The 20,887-nt window shown below is 63.5% G+C and overlaps 1 protein-coding gene across 6 annotated transcripts in view; it reads left to right on the top strand.

Moving 5' to 3' along the window:
• The first annotated feature begins 5,921 nt into the window (after nucleotides 1-5,921).
• RIMBP2 (RIMS binding protein 2) overlaps nucleotides 5,922-20,887 on the top strand; it is a 30,767-nt gene continuing 15,801 nt past the window's right edge. For 2 of the 6 annotated variants that reach the window (XM_081113790.1, XM_081113793.1), the window contains exons 1-8: nucleotides 5,929-5,996; nucleotides 6,930-7,034; nucleotides 10,301-10,351; nucleotides 13,527-13,731; nucleotides 14,617-14,762; nucleotides 15,773-15,849; nucleotides 18,652-18,761; nucleotides 19,274-20,104. In XM_081113790.1, the coding sequence (XP_080969916.1) occupies nucleotides 6,933-7,034; nucleotides 10,301-10,351; nucleotides 13,527-13,731; nucleotides 14,617-14,762; nucleotides 15,773-15,849; nucleotides 18,652-18,761; nucleotides 19,274-20,104 (1,522 nt within the window). In that variant the 5' untranslated portion in view covers nucleotides 5,929-5,996; nucleotides 6,930-6,932. Of the gene's footprint in view, nucleotides 5,997-6,929; nucleotides 7,035-10,300; nucleotides 10,352-13,526; nucleotides 13,732-14,616; nucleotides 14,763-15,772; nucleotides 15,850-18,651; nucleotides 18,762-19,270; nucleotides 20,105-20,887 lie in introns of all 6 variants that reach the window. The other 4 variants (XM_081113791.1, XM_081113792.1, XM_081113795.1 and 1 more) reach the window with 3 other exon arrangements.

Here is a 20,887-nt window from a genome sequence, read left to right as displayed (position 1 = left end):
AGGCTCGTGGCGTCTGGGGGACCCAGGCCCCGTGACCTCAGAGGCCACCTGGGGACCCGCGGGCGGTTCCTGGGCTCCGGGACCGAGCCCCGGACGCACGGCGGTCAGACGGGGCCGCCCGCAGTTCCGGGCTCCCGGCCGGCCGGCTGGGCCTCAGGACAGACGGGCATAATGTTATCTGGGTGAGAAGGTCTAGTTCAGACGGCTCCTAATGTCGTTACCGCCATGACTAAGGCCATTACATGTTGTAAATTCCATTTCGTTTGCTCCGTTTTTTTCTTTAAGTAGACGAATCGGAAAAGGCTCTGTTGATAGCAACGTCTTAGGGCCAATTACAGTCACGTGATCGTGAGCGCTGCCCTGAGCCTGACGGGAAGCGCCCTCGGCCTGGGGCAGGGCTGGCTCTGTCTGGGGCAGGGGCAGGGGCAGGGGTGGTCGGCAGGGGCTGGGAAATGGCTGTGGGACTCAGACGTCCAGCTTGGGCACCGGGGTCCCCACGGCGTCTGTTTTACTCGTGTCTCTCGGCAAAGCCAGACCCTGGCGTGCACCCGACTTTCTCCTTTTGTTCTGAGGAGCAGGCCCGGGAGGCTGCGGGGTGGCTGCTCTCAGGAAGCTCTCCGGGCTCCCTGTGCCCGCGTGGTGGTCAGGGCCCTCGAGCCTGCCGACCACAGAACACCAGCGTGAATGAGCTTTCGCAGAGAGGTGAACGCGTTGGCTGGGGCCGTTGGAGAGAGAGCAGCACAGCTTCAGGAATGGCTTGATCCAGAAGCTCAAGCTGCGTCCCGGGAATCTCTGTTTCCTGCGTGTTGGTCTCCGTGGTAACAGAGCCCCTTCGTCATGCACTTCAGAGCGCACAGGCCTGTTGCTGTTTTTCTATTTCCTGACACGTCTACGGTGAGGCTCCGTCATGGAACTGAAAACCGCCCTTGCTCGGGCTTCCTGCCTCTCACTCGTGGAAAGGATCCCCCCAGTCTGTCACCTTAGCACCATCTTCCCGAAGATCCCTTTCCCAGAGCCTCGGGGCCAGGATCAGGAGTCTTTCCCGGCCGGCTCAGGGGCTGAGCATCGAGCTATGCATCAGGAGGTCAGGGTTCGATTCCCGGTCAGGGCACAGGCCCGGGTTGCGGGCTCCATCCCCAGTGTGAGGCGTGCAGGAGGCAGCCGATCCATGATTCTCTCTCATCATGGATGTTTCTCTCTCTCTCTCTCTCTCTCTCTCTCTCTCCCTTTCCCTTCCTCTCTGAAATCAATAAAAAATTTTTTTTTTAAAGAAAAAAACACGCAGCTGGAGATGGGGGTGGAGATGGGGGTGACCCACGGGTGGAGAAACTGAGGACCTGGTGCACCCAGACGCGGGGAGAGGTCCGGAACGGGCTCCGCCCTAGTCTCTGTGGGGGGGATGGTGGGGGAGAGCTGCTGTGTGTGTGTGGGGGGGGTCCTGCAGGCCTCCGGGGGCCCCTGGGGCACCACCCCCAGGCCAGCGTGCTTTCCGCCGGCGCCTCGTTCCTGACGCCGCCCCGTCCCCACATCCAGGCCGGGCGCGGGGACCTGCTGACCAGCCCGGGCTCGCCCTTCCCCAGCGAGTAACCAGGCAACGGCGCGTCGCCCCGGCAGATGCCGTGCTGGGAGCCGCCAGCCGCCTGCGGACCAGGCTTCCGTGCGGAGCAGCTGATAAGGGAGCTGATGTTTAACCCGGGGCCTCGGCTGAGGTCTGGTTCCCATGGCGACCTGCCCGGTTTGCTCAGGGACCCACGCTGATGGTCGCTATGGAGAGAGGGGCTCATGCATTTCCTGCTTCCCCGGGAGCTGCCAGGCCCAGCCCAGAGCTGCTGAGTCCGAAGCCCCAGTTAGTGATTGATTGGCCCCCGGAGGGGCTGCCCCCTGTGAACGGGGCGGGGGGTCAGGTCTCTGTGTTTGGGGGCCTCGGGCGGAGGGCGCCGTGGGCCTGCGGGGACAGCAGGGTTCGGGCGGGAGGGCACGGGGACAGGGGCTCCCGGGGTCGTGGAACTGGTTTGTGACGCAGCTGCCCCCACGGGGAGCGGCCCACTCTGCCTGCAGCCACGCCGTCCGTCCGTCCGTCCGTCTGTCCGTCTGCCCGTGGTCCGTGTGACTCCCCCGAGGGCAGGGAGCTGCCTTCCTGGCTGTTCCCCAGCCCTGGGCATCTCTCTGGCCGTGGGCAGCAGAGGCGTGACTGGGTGGTGGAGTGGATACGACGTGTGGGAAAGCATCGCCCCAGCTCTGCCCGTTGGATGCCACCATGCGAAGGCAGCTTCCCACGGAGCCCGCCCTGCCCTCGTCCGCAGGCCGCTTGGTGCCGGCTCCTGGCCGCCGGCCACCCCTCGAGGCTTCTTTCCAAGGAAGGTCTTTATCTGCCGCCGCCGCACCTGCCGATGGCGGCGGGACGCGCTGCTCGGCCCCGGCTGTCGCTTAGGGCCTGCGGTGCGCACATATGCCTCCTGGCTGCTGTGCGGCCGGCTGCTGGCAGAGGCCCATGCCAGTCCGTGCCAGCCCCATGCCAGCTCCCGCCCTGTCCCTCCTCCCTCCTCCCTCCCCCCTCCCCCCTCCCTGCTCCTCCCTCCTCTCTCCTCCCTCCTCCCTGGGAGGGAACACGCAGAGGACAGGAGAGACATGCGCCGCCCCGCGTAGACGTGTGACACACGAGATGACGGCCGGGGAGGGAAGGACAGGAGGACGCGGAAGTGATGCCTGAAGAAGTCACGGCAAGTGTTTCCCAAAGACACGGAGCCGCGGACCCCAGGCTCTGAGAACCCGGGGCGCACGCTGCCAAGCTGTGGACAGTGACCTTAGAGAGGATTGAAGACGTAGCCAGCAGGCCCTGACCGGTGTGGCTCAGTGGGTAGAGCGCCGGCCTGTGGACTGAAGGGTCTCGGGTTCGATTCCGGCCAAGGGCATGGGCCTCGGTTGCGGGCGCATCTCCCCGTCTCCCCAGCACGACTCAGGGGGCAGCCCTGGGGGTCACGCTGGACCCTAGACCATCCAGATCCAGCTCATGGGGGGTCGGTGCCTGGGAGGGCGGAGAGGCGGGCCGGGCGCGTGGGGCTGAAGGCCTGCCCGTCCGTCCGCCCGCCCGTCCGTGGCTGTCTGGCTCCTTGGAGCTGCTGCCCACTGGTTTCTGTTTCCCGCCGCCCAGGCCCCTCCCGGAGGGTCTCGGAGAATCATTGTTTGTTTCTGTAGAGGAAGCCTCCACGTCCCCCGAGGCTGGCGGTGAGGTCATTGGATCAGCCCCCCGAGTTGCTCGACACGAATGGCCCATTTGCTCAGCGTCGGGGAGAGGCGTCCGCGCTAACGAGGCTCCGCTCCGTCTTCCTCGCGCGGCTCCCGGATCGGAGGCTCGGCACGGGGGGCTCTGGCGGGTTTCCGCTCGTTTTGAACTTTTCCACACTTTATGCGTTTCCCACCGCGAGCATGTGTTACTGTCAGTCAGAAAAGGAGATTAATAAAAAGGCAGTTCGGCCCTGGCCGGTTTGGCTCAGTGGGTAGAGCAATGGCCTGTGGGCTGAAGGGTCCTGGGTTCAAATCCCTGTCAAGGCACAGGCCTGGGTTGTGGGCTTGATCCCCAGCAGGGGGCGTGCAGGAGGCAGCTGGTCCATGGTTCTCTCCCATCATTGATGTTTCTCTCTCTCCCTCTCCCTTCCTCTCTGACATCAATAAAAATCTATTAAAAAAATAAATAAAAAGGCAGTTCAGATGAGTGTACAACACCTTCCAAATTCTGGAGAGTCTGAGAGGCACAAGGCGGGGGGAAGTGGGGGGAAGATGTGACACGTTTGAGATTTAGAACGAAAACAGGATAGAAAACTTAACCAGTTATTCCAAAACTTTCTGAAACTTAAAAAAAAATGTTTTTATCAATTTCAGAGAGGAAGGGAGAGGGAGAGAGAAACATCCATGATGAGAGAGAATCATGGATCGGCTGCCTCCTGCACGCCCCCCACTGGGGATGGAGCCACATCCCGGGCCTGTGCCCTGACCAGGAATCGAACCCGGGACTCTTCAGTCCACAGGCCGGCGCGCTACCCACTGAACCACCCCGGCCAGGGCCGCCACGCAGAACTCGAACCGGGAACGGGAGCCCCTGGGGGGCAGGAGCGAGTGGGAGCCCAGTTCTCCGGGAAGCGCTGTCCTTTGTAACGAGACATAAGTCATCCCTGGAAACGCTCACACGTCTCCGCAGACACGTAGCGTTTTATTGCGGGCTGTTGTTCTAGGAGGGTCCTGGGGGGCTCGTTCCGCGCGTGAACAGCTGCCGCGCGCGGGTAAGTCCTCCTCCGCCCAGGAGCCGCTGGCGGGCGGGCGGGCGGTCCCGGCGGAAAGCCTGTCTGGGCCGCTTCCTGGCCTAACGTTTCTGCGCCTTGTTCCCTGCGTCCTTCCCCATCACTGCTCGGGCTGCCTGAGTGCGTAATTTTGTTATTTTTTAAAAATTGATTTTAGAGCCCTGGCTGGTGTGGCTCAGTGGATAGCGCGTCGGCCTGTGGACGGAAGGGTCCCGGGTTCGATTCTGGTCAGGGCACCTGCCCGGGTGGCTGCGGGCTCGATCCCCGGCGGGGGGTGTGCTGGAGGCGGCCGGTCCACGGTTCTGTCTCATCATGGATGTTTCTCTCTCTCTCTTTCCCTCTCCCTTCCTCCCTGAAATCAATAAAAGTATATTTTAACAATCTGATTTTATGGAGCCAGGGGGAGAGAGAAGCAGTGACGAGCGAGAAACACCCGTGGCTGCCTCCTGCAGGCCCCCTTCGGGGACTGAGCCCGCCACCTGGGCGCGTGCCCTGACCCGGACTCGAACTGGCGACCTCGGTGCCCCGGACGGCGCCCCAGCAGCTGAGCCTCGCTGGCCAGGGCTCCCACCGGACTTGGGGAGTCACCTCATGCGCCCCTCCCTTTCGTTGTAGGAAAATGAGCAGGACGCCGCCGCCCAGGGAGCGCCGCGCCTGAGGCCCAGCATGCAGGCCCCCCAGCTCGGAACCGGCCGCTGGACCCGGTAACTCGGCACCATCGCCAGGCACCGGGCGGCGGGGCGCGGAGGGCACGCGTGACCCAGGAACCCTGCTTCTGGGCCCGCACCCAGAGACCCCGGGATGGGGGGGGGGGAGAGGGGTTTGGAGAGTTGCCTGCGCCCCTGTGCGCGCGGCAGCGTCAGTCCCGACCGCTGAAATGTGGGGGCAGCCAGGTGCCCGGGGTCGGAGGTCAGCTCCGTGCGGTCCGTCCACGCCGTGGGGCCTGATTCAGCCCTAAAAGGGGAGGGAACCCTGACGCCCCCGCGGCCTGGACAGACCCTGAGGACTGTGACCAGGGGACTAAGCCAGTCACACGAGGGCAAACCCCGCGGGGCTCAGGGACCCAGGAATGCCGGGCGGGGCCCTGGCCACTGTGGCCCAGTGGGCAGAGCGTCCGCCGGTGTGGCTCAGTGGGCAGAGCGCCGGCCCGCGGACTGAAGGGTCCCCGGTTCGATTCTGGTCAAAGGCACGGACCTCGGTTGCAGGTGGCAGATTCCCCAGCCCAGTTTGGGGCACGTGCAGGAGGCAAGCAATGGGTGTGCTTCTCGCACATCAATGTCTCTCTCTCTCTCCCTTCCACTCTCTGAAAATCTATGGAAAAATATCCTTAGGTGAGGATTCACCAAAAAGAGAGAGAGAGAGAGAGAGAGCGAGAGAGCGAGAGAGAGAGAGAGAGAGAGAGAGAGAGAGAGAAAGGGAGGGAGGGGGGAGGGAGGGGGAGGGAGGGAGGGAGGGAGGGGGAGGGAGGGAGGGAGGACAGCACTGCAGGAGGAGCGCGGTGGGTGGGTCCCCGCGGGGTGAGCAGCCCCTCCGCGTCCTCCGCAGGTAGAGGCGGGGCATGCCGGGCCTCGCCGCGCGCCGCCCACGCCCACGCCCACGCCCGCGCCCACGCCCCCTGCTGTGACCCGGGAGCGCCACTCGGCCGCGTGGGAGAAGCGCGCGCTGCGAGCCAAGCTGGAGAACCTAGAGCAGGTCCTGAAGGTGGGTCCCCCCCCCCGTCCCCCCGTCGTCCACCCCCCGCCCCCCGCTTCCCGGGGTCCCCGCGAGCTCCTGGGCGGAAAGGGGTGGACGGGCAGGGCCCCCCGGCTGCCTCCCCCCGGGACGGTCTGAAAGCCGCGAAGGACAACACGCGGGTGTTTCTGGAAGCGGCTCCCGTGAAAGCAGCTCCGCCGCTGCGTCTCCTAGGAGAGTAAACGGGGGGCGGGGGGCAGCCGTCCCGAATGGCAGCCAGGTGGCCGCTGCGTTGTTTTTCTTTTTTTTTTAAAAAGTATCTATTTCATTGATCTCAGAGAGGGAGGGGGAGGGAGAGGGAGAGGGACACATCCATGGTGAGAGAATCATGCATCGGCCGCCGCCTGCTCCCCCGATGGAGCCCACAACCCGGGCCGTGACCGCCCGGCTCAGAGGTCGATGCTCAGCCACCGAGCCACGCTGGCGGGCGCCCCTTCGGTTTTGAGCCCAAGAAAAAGGCAAAAGTATTCGGAGCAGAGTTCTGTCCTCACGGTCAGCAGCGCAGTCAGTTCAGACGACAGCTCCGACCGCCCTGAGCTGGTTAATGAACAAGCCCGCGCCGACGATCCGCCCGGATCTCAGCCCCCCTCGCCCCCCTCGCCCCCCTCGCCCCCCTCGCCCCCCTCGCCCCCCTCGCCCCCCTCGCCCCCCACGCCGGGGCTGTGCTCTGTGCACAGAGGCTCCCCCTCCACCCGCTGGAACTGGGCCGTTGTCGGGGTTCGTGCACGTTGTGAGCGCCTCTTTGTGGTGCGGCCTGAACTCCAATAAAGCGAGATGCAGACAGCTGATAGCGGGAGGCAGGAAATTTCTGCTCTGGGAGCTTGGGCTCCGGGCCCACCTCTGGGCAGGGGGGTGGGGGGGGTCCCCGGGGGGGTCCCCCCCTGACCTGCCCTGTCCCCACAGCACATGCGCGAGGCCGCGGAGAGGCGGCAGCAGCTGGAGCTGGAGCATGAGCAGGCGCTGGCTGTGCTCAACGCCAAGCAGCAGGAGATCGACCTTCTGCAGAAGGTGGGGGCCGGGGCGGGGGGCGGGGGGGGGGGTGGAGGTGGCGAGGGGCCCCCCAGGTCTTTGACCTCAAAGTCAAGGATGCGCTTGCTCCTCTGGGGGTGGGTGCTCCCCGCGCCCCGTGGTCACCCGGGGGCCTCTCATCAGTCAGGAGGCCTCGTGCTCAGGAGGGACCTCACCGGCCGGGGCTGAGGGCCTGTCCCAGCCGCGCCATCAGCACCAGGTGGGCCCCCCCCCCCCCCCCCCCGGCCCAATATCCTGTTAGATGTTATCCAGGCAGCACCGCTGGGCCGGCCGCCATCGCCTGCTCCCCCCCCCCCCCCCCCCCCCCCCCCCCCCCGGTGCGCAGGCACCTCCCGTGCTTGGAGGCGGCTGCTGGGTGCCCGGTGCCCGGTGCCCGGCCCGCCACCAGGAAGCCGCGCCCGGGCGGTGCATCTGAGGCAGAAAACCAGGCGGTGGGGCGGCAGGGTGGAGTTTTATGGGCCCAGCATCCGGCGCCAACCCCCATGGGCTTTCAGCTCCGCTCGGTCCAATTTCCTAGCTCCCGCTTCTCTCCTTCATCGTGTCTCTGTGTTGGGCGCGCGGACGCCCCCTCCCGCGGACGCCCCTCATATGGACACCCCCTCCCGCGGACGCCCCCTCCCGCGGACGCCCCTCATATGGACGCCCCCTCCCGTGGATGCCCCCTCCCAGGGACGCCCCCTCATATAGACGCCCCCTCCCGTGGATGCCCCCTCCCAGGGACGCCCCCTCATATAGACACCCCCTCCCCACGGACGCCCCCTCATATGGACGCCCCCTCCCGTGGATGCCCCCTCCCGCGGACGCCTCCTCGGTGCAGGGAGCAGAGAGCGAGGAACAAGGAAATACCCACGTGCCAACGGAGTCATTGCTCAGAGCTCTTTGTTTGTTTGTTATTGCTCATCTTCACCCGAGGATATTTTTCCATTTATTTTTTAGAGAGAGTGGAAGAGAGAGGGAGAGTGAGAGAGAGAGAGAGAAACATCATGTGAGAGAGACACATCGATAGGTTGCTTCCTGCATATGCTTCGACCAGGGCCCGGGGAGGACCCTGCAACCAAGGTACAGGCGCTTGACAGAATCGAACCCGGGACTCTTCAGTCCACGGGCCGACGCGCTACCCACTGAGCCGCACCAGCCGGCAGAGCTCTGGTGTTTTAAAGGGTTAGAAGAGTGTGGCCGAGTCTTGAGCCGGACGAGGTTGGCAATTTCTCTCCCAAGTTCCTGTCTTCATTTGTTCCCACCCTGGTGGGCTGGTCAATCATCCATTCATTCGCTCATTCATCCATGTGTTCATTCATAATTCATCCATCATCCATCCATCATCCATCCATCCATCCATCCATCCACTCATCCATCCATCCATCCATTCATCCATCCATTCATCCATCCACTCATCCATCCACTCATCCATCCATTCATCCATCCATCCATTCATCCATCCATCCATCCATCCATCCATCATCCATCCATCCATCCATCCATCATCCATCCATTCATCCATCTGTCATCTATCTATCTATTTATCTATCTACCTACCTATCTATCCATCCATCCATCCTCCATGCATCCCATAAACGTTGACCATGGCTGCTCAGCAGCTGTTCTGGAAACCGAGGGCACAGGGGGTGAGAACAGACAAAGGATCAATCGGTTCCCGTCCTGAAAGCGCCATCTGCAGGAGGGGTAGATGGAGGGGCAGCGACTCCAGTGGGTGGGGTTTAAATGAGTGACAGACGTGGTCCACGGGGCTCGTGTCCAGGAGGGAGCAGCCTCCCCCCACGCCCCCGAAGGAGGGGCCGCGCCCGGGATGCGGGCGGCACTGGGCCCAGCCAGGGCTGGGCGGCTGCGGGAGGGGCTGGGGCTTGTCCAAGGGAAGGGGGGCCATTCGAGGCGCCCGTCTGTCCAGCCGGATGTCCGGAACTCTGGCCACAGGACATCTGTCCTGCCGGCCTCTGCCGCCCCCAAAGCCGCAGCAGCTGCATGTGAGCCGCGTGGACGCCGCTCCCCGTGGGGCCGCCCCTTTCTTTATATGGCCTCCCGGCCGCACCCCGAGCCTCCCCGGGTGCCGGTCCCTCCCAAGGCCACTGTGTCCATCGGAAACCGCGTCCAGCGCAGGTCACGGCCTCCCCACCAGCGGGCCCTCGCCCAGCCCCGCGCACGCGGTGGCTCCGATCTTGCGCGACTCGGCCCTGCCCGTTTTATCGGCTCATTTCAACCCTCTCGGCGGATGCCGCGCGCCGGCTGGGAAGGAGCCCGAGCACCACGCCCGCCCTGCTCAGCCGAAGCCGGAGCCCAGCCCGGCTGCCAACTTGGCGGAGTCCGAACGCGCTCGCTGCGCTGTTTGCTTCCCCTCCCGCCTCGGAAGCCGGTCTCTGAGCGGCGGAGACGGCGTTGTTTCTGTCGCCCTGCGTTGGGCGGCTCGCGTCTCTCCTGCGTTGTGTGCATCGTCGCGTTTGCTGTGAAAGCGACCGTGTTAAGCACTTGGAGACGGAGCCGCGTTCGAGAACCGGGACTCATCGCCGTGCTCTGTTGGCGGCGGCGTTTAGAGCCTCGTTTGATCGGAGGGAGAGGGGAGGCGCGGGAAGCCAGGCGCCCGCCTCCCGCCTGTGGACGCTGGCCAGGGGGGAGCGGACAGTCCCTGTCCTCCAGGCCCTGAGAGAAAGTCCTCCTTCAGACGGAGGTTTTTTATTTTATTTTTTATTTTTCCATATTGACTTTTAGAGAGAGGACGGGAGAGGGAGAGAGAGAAACATCCATGATGAGAGAGAGTCATGGCTCGGCCGCCTCCCACACGCCCCCAACTGGGAATCGAGCCCGCAACCTGGGCCTGTGCCCTTGACCGGGAATCGAACCCGGGACCTTTCAGTCCGCAGGCTGGTGCTCTACCCACTGAGCCACACCGGCCGGGGCTGTTACCACATCTTCATCCAGTCGTCCCTCGAAGGGCACATTGGTTTCAGGGGCAGAATCAGAGCCGCTCCTTCACGCCTCCCCCCCCGCCCCCCCCGGCTCTCAGATCAGGGTGCGCCCCCCCAGTGCTCACAGGGTCGGACGCAGCGGGATCCACCCCATCTTGCCCAGAGGGGTGGGGAGGGGGAGAAAAATGAGAGCTGATCGTGACGCTCGGAATTCCGGGCTCTTAGGGGGACAGAAGCCGGGGCTCACTCCCAGCTCACCTGGACGTCCCCCCGTTCTCTTAGACCCCCCCCCTTAACCTTCACTTGTCTCTTTCTATCACCAACAAGGCTCAGGTTGAAGCGAAGAAGGAGCATGAAGGTGCCGTGCAGCTGCTAGAGGTAGGGGTGGCGGTGGTCAGGCCGGGTCGGGTGGGAACAGTTGCTCAGGTTTGCCGGGGCCTGGGGTCCTGTCCAGGGGCCTGGGGTCCCGTTACCAGGGCTGTGCACACCCCACACTCCTCCCCTCTCACCGGCACAGGCGGCCTGCACCACAGGTGGTGTCTCGAGCCCCCTGTGTGGGAGGAAGTGAAGGCACAGAGAGGTTAAGCAATTTTCCCTCGGCCACACAGCCTGCATCAGGGCGGGGGTCTCAGCTGTGGCCATCTTCCCCTGCGGGCTCCCTGGGCGGGAAGCTAGGAGGATGGCCCTGGCAGGGCGGGAGTTTTGGGTTCCGTGGGGAGCCCCTCGTGGTGGCAAAGTGGCTGCAGCTGCTCCCGACTCTCCACGAAGGCTCAGGCCCAGGCGGCAAGGAGCCGAGTCCCGAGGGGAAGGGCGGTGGACCTCCCGCAGTCCGAGAACCGTGCCCAGTGCATTTTTAAATTTTATTTCAAATTATTTCACCCGAGGGTACTTTTCCATGGATTTTTGGAGAGAGGAGAAGAGAGAGGGAGAGACACAGAGAAACATCATGGGAGGGAGACACATTGGTGGGTTGCCTCCTGCCCTCACCCTGACCGGGGCCGGGGCTGGGGATCGAGCCTGCAGCCGAGGTCCGTGCCCCTGACCGGGAATCGAACCCGGGACCCTTCTGTCCGAGGGCCAGCACCCTATCCACTGAGCCACACGGGCCAGGGCCGCCCACTGCGCTGTAATTCGCATGGGCTCCTGGCTGCAAGCGTAGCTGCTTTGCTTCCAGTCGCCCGCAGCGCGTTGCCTGGACGGCCCATGTTGTCCTGATGGCCTTCGAGACGCCGCCGCCGCCGTGAGGGTCCCGCGGGGCCCGGCCCCGGCTGGTGGCCTGCATGCCCGCCGTGGCGTGTGCTGGCGGCCGTGATGCGCTTGGGGGAGGCGTGCGCTGGGCCGGGAGCCGTGCCTGCACTCACACGCGTTTCTGTGCTTGTGTCTCGTTGCTTCGGCCAGAACACCTTGGAGAGCATGCAGGTACTGCAGGGCCGCCCGCCCGCGGCCGGGGACCCTCCGCGCATGGAGCCGCCCGCTCCGGCCGCTCAACCCTCCTCCCCCACGGGCAGCTCCTGGGGCCGCCGAGGGCGTGGGGCTCGGGGGGCCGGGCTGGGGGCTGAGGAGCTGCCCGGAGCCTCCAAGGGGCCAGACGTTCATGGGGCCGGGCGCCCCGTTCTGGCCTCTGAGGGTTGGGCGGCCGCGAGCTGGTTTCCTGCCGAGGCTGTGACGTTCAGGCTCTCTGAACGCCGATGACCCAGGAGGAGGGGGTGTGGGCTCGGGCACCACGCCACCCAGAGCCCAGGGGTTGGGGGTCAGGGGTCGGGCATCGGAGTCAGACCTGGCCTGAACGTCGCACCCGTGTGTCTGTGTCCGTGTCCGTGTCCGTGTCCGTGTCTGTGTGTTGTGTGTCGTGGGGGCCGTGTCTGTGGGGGGACAGGCGGCATGGGGGCTCCTGCCTGCGCTTCCAGGCCGCAGGGCGTTGGCCCGAGCGGGAGTTGAGGCCGGGGGGGCCGTGGCAGGGTCTCTGCCACGCCTGGATCTGGGGTCTGTGTGAGGCCACGCAGGCGTGACACTCGGTGCCACGGGGCTGTCCACGCGAGAGCCGGGGAGCGAGCAGATGGAGCTTGCGCACCTGTGTCCTCAGGGCCGGGTGGGGGCCTTGTTCCTGCCAAGGGCCGTTTGGATATTTATGTGCCTTTAAAAATATATACATTTTCATGGACTTCAGAGAGGAAGGGAGAGGGAGAGAGAAACATCACTGATGAGAGAGAGTCACGGATCGGCTGCTTCCTGCACGCCCCCCACTGGGGATCGAGCCCATAACCTGGGCCTGTGCCCTGACCGGGAATCAAACCGTGACCTCCTGGTTCCTAGGTCGATGCTCAACCACTGAGCCACACCGGCTGGGCACAGGCTCTGAGGCAGCTCCCCCCCACCCCCCCGTGGCCGCTCCGTTAGGTGCAGGGTGATCCCCCTGGGCCGTGCAGAGGCCCCGGGGTCAGGGCCGCCCAGAGGGTGCACGTGGGGGCTCTGGGGATGTGATGACTGTGGTGAGAGCCGGGCCCTGGAGGGGCTCCTGGCCTGGGGATCACCCAGAATCCGCGTGGGGGGAGCCCGTGTGTCTGGCTGACGGCGCAGAGCAGTGGGCCTGGGGAGCCAGCACGGCCTCGCGCCGCGACCACTCTGCTGAGGACCGACAGGCGTCCAGGCCGCCGAGGAGGGCGGGGCCCCGGGTGGCGAGGTCTGTGCCACCGTTTACCCTGGAGTTCTGCAGGGCACGCTGCACCCAATCGTAGGCCAGGAAGCGGAGGCCCACGGGGGGACCGGGCTGGTCTCCAGGGGCCGGAGCGAGGAGGGCGGCCGGCTCAGAGTCGGGGGGTCAGAGACCTGGGTCCGGCCCTCCACCTCCAGGGTGTGTGGCCTTGGCCGCCGGTGCCGGGCCGGCTCCTGGCAGCGTTCGTGACGCCGGAGTCAGAGGAGAAACACCTCTGGGCTCTGGCTGTTTTCCGTTTTTTTTTTTTCTTTTTTTTTTTTTAAATATTTTTATTGACTTCAGAGAGGAAAGGAGAGGGAGAGAGAGAGAAACATCAATGACAAGAGAGAATCATGGATCGGCTGCCTCCTGCAGACCCCCCACTGGGGATGGAGCCCACAACCCGGGCCTGTGCCCCGACCGGGAATCGAACCGTGTCCTCCTGGTTCCCAGGTCGATGCTCAGCCGCTGAGCCGCCGGCCGGGCTGGAATTCCCTTCCATGGGGAGCTAGGCGTTCTCTGAGGTTCTGCAGGACCAGGGCGGGGGCCCCGTAGGAAAGTGCTCTGTGGGCGAGCGACTGAGCTCTCCCCCCGTCCGGCTGTCCCCCCTCTCGCCCCAAATTTCAACCCCCAAGTGCCCGGCTGCACACAGAGCCGGAGCGGCCTCTGGGGCGCTGAGCGGCGGCTCCTGTGGGTCCCCCGTCCCCCGGGAGGGAGCTGGGCCGGCAGCTAGGCTGAGCCGATGGAGGTGGGAGGCAGCCCCGGCCACACACAGCCACGCACAACACGCGTGCACACCTGGCACAGACACGCGCACACACGCTCCCCGCCCGCCGCCCGCTGACTCGCGTGCCCCCGCAGTGCAAGGTGCGGGAGCTGGAGGACAAGTGCCGGGCCCAGAGCGAGCAGTTCAGCCTCCTGTCGCGGGACCTGGAGAAGTTCCGGCAGCACGCGGGCGCCATCGACCTGCTGGGCGGCTCCCTGGCCCCCCTGGACGCCCCCCTGGCCCCCGGCAGCAAGCCCTTCCCGCAGTTCATGAACGGACTCGCCCCCTCCATCGGGGCAGGTGAGCGCCCGGAGCCCCCCACCCCCCACCCTGGGCCGAGTGGAGAGGGGACCGGTGACCCCCAGGTGGGCCGAGCACAGCGGGGCCTGGGAGGGCGGCCAGCCAGCCTGCCGGGACCTGCGCGCACCGGACAGGTGTCGGCAAACGTGACTGGGTGCTGTCCCGAGCCCCGCTGCCCGGACAGGAAGCCGGGCCTGTCGGGGCCACATGGCGGGGAGCCCAGAGCAGGGCTTGAGCCAGGGGATCCGGGGCGGGGACCACACTGTCACTCAGGGCGGGGACCTGCCAGACGCGTTTCTCTCTTTTTTTAATTATTATTATTTTTTTAAAAAATATATTTTATTGATTTTTTACAGAGAGGAAGGGAGAGGGATAGAGAGCTAGAAACATCGATGAGAGAGAAACATCGATCAGCTGCCTCCTGCACGCCCCGCACTGGGGATGGAGCCCACAACCGGGCCTGTGCCCTGACCGGGAATCGAACCCGCGACTGTTCAGTCCGCAGGTTGACTCTCAATCCACTGAGCCAGGCTGGCCGGGCCCACGTTTCTCTTTAGCTGACCCCCCGCCATCGCCCCCCCACCCCTGCAGCCCCTGGTGACAGAGGCCGCACCCGGAACTCGGTCCCGACAGAGGCAGCGAGCCTGACAGCGGGGCATCGAGCACTAGGCTGCCAGGTCCCGGGATCAGGGGCTGGGGCTGTCCACGGCCCTGTGCCCTGGTGCCCACAGCCCCGCTGGGCACAGCGGGTGCAGAGGAGACATTTATGGGATGAACCGTGTCCCGGGGCTCGCGAAGCCAGTGGGGAGCGGGCGCGGCTACGGACGGCGCCGTGCGTGTCCCCGTCACTCCATCTCTGTCCGCCGTCTCCATGTCCGTGGCCAGGTCAGGACGGCCCCTTCGGGAGCCGCGCTGTGATCGGGGACTACATCCAGCCCCTCCCGCTGCCCGGGGACTCGCCGGAGCCTCTGCCCACCAAGCCCCCCTTTCTGTCCAGATCCGGAAGCTCAAGATGCAGATTTGAGTCCGATGTGAGTCCTGCCCCGGGGAGGGGGCCCGTGTGAGGAGGAGGGAGGCAGCGGGCACAGCCTGTCCTGGGGAGGTGCCCACGAACGCTCACGCTCACACCTTCCCCGCGGCCCAGTGCCCATGCTGGGCCTGGCCCCGCCCCCCATGGTTGTGGCCGCCGTCAGGGAACACGTGGGCAGAGTTCTTGTGCTCTGCTGACTCTTGAGACGGCAGAGAAGTGGGGACCTGGGAGGAAAGAGTCCCGTGCCACCTCCTCCATGCAGCCCTCCCGGGTGTCTCATCCTAAGCAGTGAGCCAAGTGGGCCTGTGTGTCGCTCCCTGGACGGAACCTTGAGAGCAGAGGGCACAGATCATGGTCTACCTTTGTCTTCTTCTTCTTTTTAAATGTATTTTTATTGGTTTCAGAGAGGAAGGGAGAGGAGAGAGAGAGAAATATGAGGAGAATCAGTGATGAGACAGGATCATTGATTCAAGTGCCTCCTGCATGCCCCGCACTGGGGATCGAGCCTGTGACCCCTGGCATGTGCCCTTGACCAGAATCGAACCCGGGACCCTTCAGTCCGCAGGCCGACGCTCTGTCCACTGGGCCACACCGGCCAGGGCTCTCTGTGTCTTCTAAGGACCCTCGCAGGGCCCAGCTCAACGCGCCCCGTGCCTCACATCACGTGGGGCAGGCCCTCACCCACGTCCAGGCTTGGGGGGCATAGGAGTACTTTACAGAGGTCCCCTGAGGACCCGGAGCCCACACAGCTCTGTCATGGCCTCAGGGGTGCCAGCATCTCCTGGGGACCCCCACGTGAGGCTGCAGGGCCCGGGGGCCCCCCAATGAGGCTGCAGGGCCCGGGACCGCCCCAATGAGGCTGTAGGGTCCGGGGACCCCCCAATGAGGCTGCAGGGCCCGGGACCCCCCACGTGAGGCTGTAGGGCTTGGGGGCCGTGGGAGGGTTCCTGTGTGTCCCCCACGGGAAGCAGGAAGCTGCAGCGTCCTAACCGAGTGTCCTGTGTCCCCCAGATGGACAATGAACGGAACGCCAACCCCCCCAAGCAGAGGTACTCAGGGAAGGTGCACCTGTGTGTGGCCCGCTACAGGTGAGGCGGGGCTGGGGTGGGCGTGGGACGGGGTGGGGACCGGCCGGGAGTGGAGGGTGCCCCTTCCTGGCCCCGGGAGAGGGTTGGGCGAGGCTTCGGTGGACGGGGATCTGAGGGACAGGGAGGCTGTGAGGCCGCAACTGCATGGCGGGCGTCAGGAGGCCTGGGTCCTGGCCGACGCCCACGGCCTCACGGCTCACGATTTTGGACGCGTCCTCGCTCCTCACTGGGACGTTAAAGTCGGGACTAAGACGTCTGCTTGGCCTTGACCCCGAGAGTTAATTTCGACCAATAAAAGCGTGGCCTTCTCCGGGTACGATCGCGGGAACCATCACCCTTTGTTACAATTAACAGCACGGCTGTCACCACCGACTGCCAGGGATGGCAAGCTTACCAGGTGTACAGGTTACTAATGCGGGTTAACCTTCAACCGGTTACTAGTGCGGATTAACCATCACCCGGTTACTAGTGCGGGTTAACCATCACCCGGTTACTAGTGCGGGTTAACCTTCAACCGGTTACTAGTGCGGGTTAACCATCGACCGGTTACTAGTGCGGGTTAACCACCAACCGGTTACTAGTGCGGATTAACCTTCACCCGGTTACTAGTGCAGGTTAACCTTCAACCGGTTACTAGTGCGGATTAACCATCAACTGGTTACTAAAGCGGGTTAACCATCAACCGGTTACTAGTGTGGGTTAACCATCAACCGGTTACTAGTGTGGGTTAACCATCAAAGCGTGGTTCAAATTGATTATTTGACAAAGAACGTCCAGGTCAACCGAAAAAGTTTGAAGACCGACAATGACAAGCTTTATTGGATGCAGATGCCTGTCCAACTCAGAAACAACTCGCAGAAAGATTCAACGTTGCTCAGCAAACCATTTCCGACCGTTTACAAGCAATGGGAGCCATTTTAAAGGAAGGAAAATGGGTGCCACATCAACTGGACGAAAGGCAGATGGAAAACCGAAAAGTCATCAGTAAAATGCTGCTTCCACGGGTTGATCCAGGTCAACCATCAACGTCGACTGTAAGGCCAAATCGCCTCGGAGAGAAGACACTGCTCTGTGTTTGGTGGGGTCGGGAAGGTGTGGTGTATTAGGAGCTTCTAACACCAGGTGAAACCGTTAATACTGATCACTACCGACCACAAATAATCAATTTGAGCCACACTTTGATTGTAAAACGGCCAGAATGGGCCAGAACGCATGGCAAAGTAATTTTGCTTCATGATGATGCACCATCACACACTTCCAAACCGCATTTTTAATGGGTATGCAGATTAGCTATTAACCAGTTAAAAACTCGGATACCGTTTAAAAATTCGAATCAGGCATTAACCAGCTATTTGTTGTCGGTAGCGATCAGTATTAACGGTTTCACCTGGTGTTAGAAGCTCCTGATACTCCACACCTTCCCGATCCGACCAAACACAGAGCAGTGTCTTCTTTCCGAAGGGGTTTGGCCTTACAGTCGATGTTGATGGTTGACCTGGATCAACCCGTGATTTTGTGCGTCTGGGATTCTCAACGTAAACCCACTTCTCATCACCAGTCACAACTCGATGCCCAGAGACTTCCTTTCGTGCCGTGGAAGCAGCATTTTACTGATGACTTTTCGGTTTTCCGTTTGCCTTTCGTCCAGTTGATGTGACACCCATTTTCTTTCCTTTAAAATGGCTCCCGTTGCTTGTAAACGGTCGGAAATGGTTTGCTGAGCAACGTTGAATCTTTCTGCGAGTTGTTTCTGAGTTGGACACGCATCTCCACCCAATAAAGCTTGTCATTGTCGGTCTTCTGACTTTTTCGGTTGACCTGGACGTTCTTTGTCTTTCCCACCGAAATCCTCACTTTTAAAGCATTTAAACCAGCGTTCACACGTATCTTGAGATGGAGCACGTTCACCTATGATGTTAACACCTTCAGCAAATTTGACATATGAAGTTTTGAAGCGTGTTGTTAATAGAACAAAATAGCACACATATCAAATCGCATATATATCAGCATATGTGTAACTCCATCTATTGAAAAAAACCCGCATTAGTAACCGGTACACGTGGTATTTTCCTACTGAGGCGACTTTTCTGTTGTTTTTTATTTTATTTATTTTTTATTTTAAAAAAAATCCTCAAAACCTCAGAGGGAAGGTAGGGGAGGGTGGGGGTAAAGGGGAGAGATCAACCAAAGGACTTGTGTGCATGCCTATGAGCCTAACCAATGGACACAGACACCGGGCTGAGGGCATGAGTGGGGGTGGGGTGGGGGGGCATTGGGGGGATAATTCCTTAATCAATAAAGAGAGAGAAAAAGTATTTATCTTTGATGGCAAGTACTCTAAAGACACAGACGTTTTAATTGCGTTTATTGGGGTGATATTGGTTAATAAAATTATATAAGCTTCCATTGAAGAAAAAATCCTCACGTGAGGGTATTTTCCCATTGATGTTTAGAGCGAGGGGAAGAGAGAGGGAGAGACAGAGAGAAACTTTGATGTGAGAGAGACACATCGATGGGTTGCCTCCTGCACACGCCCGACCAGGGCCCGGCCAGGGAGGAGCCTGCAACCCAGGTGCGTGCCCTTGACCGGAATCGAACCCGGGACCCTTTGGTCCGCAGGCCGACGCTCTGCCCACTGAGCCACACCGGCCGGGGCTCGCCCTCTGTCTCAAGCCTGTGGGAGGAAGCTGGCGACGGCCAGGATCTGACCTGTTAGTGCCGAGGCCGGCGGAGAGTCCGCGAGGCCGGGGCTGCCGTCAGCCTCCCCTCCCTCCTCACCCCACCCCCCCGTTTCTCCCGTAGCTACAACCCCTTCGACGGCCCCAATGAGAACCCAGAGGCCGAGCTGCCGCTCACGGCGGGGAAATACCTCTACGTCTACGGGGACATGGACGAGGACGGCTTCTATGAAGGTCTGTTCCACGCGGCGGTCGCTGGGCGTGCGAGGCCGGTCCCCGCGGGGCTGACGGGTGCGGGGCCTGGGGAACGGGCAGGCCGGCCCCGGACGACCCTGCTGGCCAGGCTCCCCCCCGCCCCCCCGCCCGCCTCCCGCGTGACAGTCCCCCTGCGGTGCCGAGCGGGGTTCCCGGGGTCCCTCCTCTGACGCCGACACGCGGTGGGTGTGACTATACTCACCTGGTTTCCCAGGCAACCACGTGCCACACGCGGCTGAGACCCTCTGGTCCCCGCGGGCTCCCTCCTCCCTCCGAGTCACTGCCCAGCACTGGGGTCCCCCCGTTGGCATCTTCTGGGGCAGGGCCCGTTCAGGAGCCCCCTCTTCAGGCTGCAGCAGGCGCCGTGGGAAGAGCAGGCTGGTGGGCGGGGGACGCCCCACGGGGGTGACGTCTGCGCGGACCCCTGGGGCCGGTCACTCCCGTGCCTGCGGCTCTGAGCTCCGGGGGTGACTCTGCCCCGCTCCCAGCAGGCGAGCTCCTGGGCGGGCAGCGGGGGCTCGTGCCCTCCAACTTCGTGGACCTGGTGCAGGACAGCGAGGCCAGGCTGAGCGCGCTGGAGACCGAGCAGGGGCAGAACCTCCTCAACCAGACGGGCCTGGGCCTGGGCCTGGGCCTGGGCCTGGGCGGGGAGGACCCCCTGGACCTGCCCCCGCCCTCCCCCCCGGCCCCGGGCGGCCCCGACGACGGCGGCGAGGGGACCCCGGACGCGAGCATCGACGACCTCGGCGAAGACCTCGTGCCTTACCCCCGCAAGATCACCCTCATCAAGCAGCTGGCCAAGAGCGTGATCGTGGGCTGGGAGCCGCCGGCCCTGCCGCCCGGCTGGGGCCCGCTGGGCGGCTACACGGTGCTGGTGGACCAGCAGCCGCGCCTGAGCCTCCCGCCGGCCGGCAGGACCAAGGCGCTGATCGAGAAGCTGGGCGTGGCCGCCGGCACCCACCGCGTGTCCGTGCAGTGCGTGACCGGCCGGGGCAGCTCGGACCAGCTGCGCTGCACGCTGCTGGTGGGCAAGGACGTGGTGGTCGCCCCGTCCCAGCTGCGGGCGGACGACGTCACGCCCACCTCCGCGCGGCTCTCCTGGCTGCCCACCAACAGCAACTACAGCCACGTGGTGTTCCTGGACGGGCAGGAGCAGGGCGTGGCGCGGGCTGCCCGGTACCGGTACCAGCTGCTCAACCTCAGGCCCGGCACCGCCTACAAGGTCCGGGTGCTGGCCCGCCCCCACCAGGTGCCCTGGCAGCTGCCCCTGGAGCAGAGGGAGAAGAAGGAAGCCTTCGTGGAGTTCTGCACGCTGCCCGCCGGTGAGCGGCCCCCGGGGCTCCGTGGGGAGCAGGGGGGTCACCCGTGCAGGACGTGGGGGCGGGGGAGGCGGGCAGAGGGAGAGCTGCGTGCAGCCACAGCATCCTGGGAAAGCCCCTAAGTCACCTGCAAGACACGGTGTGTTCATGTCTGTGCATGCATGTGCATGTGCATGTATGTGCATGTGTGCGTGCTCATGTGTGTGTGAGAGAGATAGGGTGTCAGCAGGGGGGCCCAGGTCCCGAGGGCGTGGCGTCTGAGCAGATCCCTGTGACCCCGTCACTCTCCCTGGGGCTGGTCAGGCCCGTGAGCTCCTGGACCATAGAGGGGCTGGTGTGTGAGGGAGATACACACGCACACACACACATGCACATACACGCGTGCACATGCACGCACACAGTGTGCTCACACGTGCACATGCACACACACGGAGGGAGGCGGGGCGAGGCAGGGCACAGTCATGTGCCCATTGGCCAGGCCTGAGTCACGGGGGGCCTGGGGACCCCCAGCAGCTCAGCCCAACCACAGCCTGAGGACCCAGCGCTGGTTCCCGCCGGGGCGGCCTGGGGCGCCCTCCTCCATCCGCTCTCACACTCCCCTCTCCCCGCCCGGCCCGGCCACTCCTTTTTCTCGTGCATGTTAGTTCATTAGTTTATTTTAAATATATTTGTATTGATGTCAGAGAGGAAGGGAGAGGGAGAGAGAAACATCCATGTTGAGAGAGAATCATGGATCGGCTGCCTCCTGCACGCCCCACAGGGGATCGAGCCCGCAACCCGGGCCTG

The sequence above is a fragment of the Myotis nattereri genome, assembly GCF_964212035.1.
Source record: "Myotis nattereri genome assembly, chromosome: 19".
In the NCBI taxonomy this organism is placed as follows: domain Eukaryota; kingdom Metazoa; phylum Chordata; class Mammalia; order Chiroptera; family Vespertilionidae; genus Myotis; species Myotis nattereri.
Note: the sequence above shows the minus strand (reverse complement) of the source record. Positions and strands in the feature narration are given on the sequence as shown.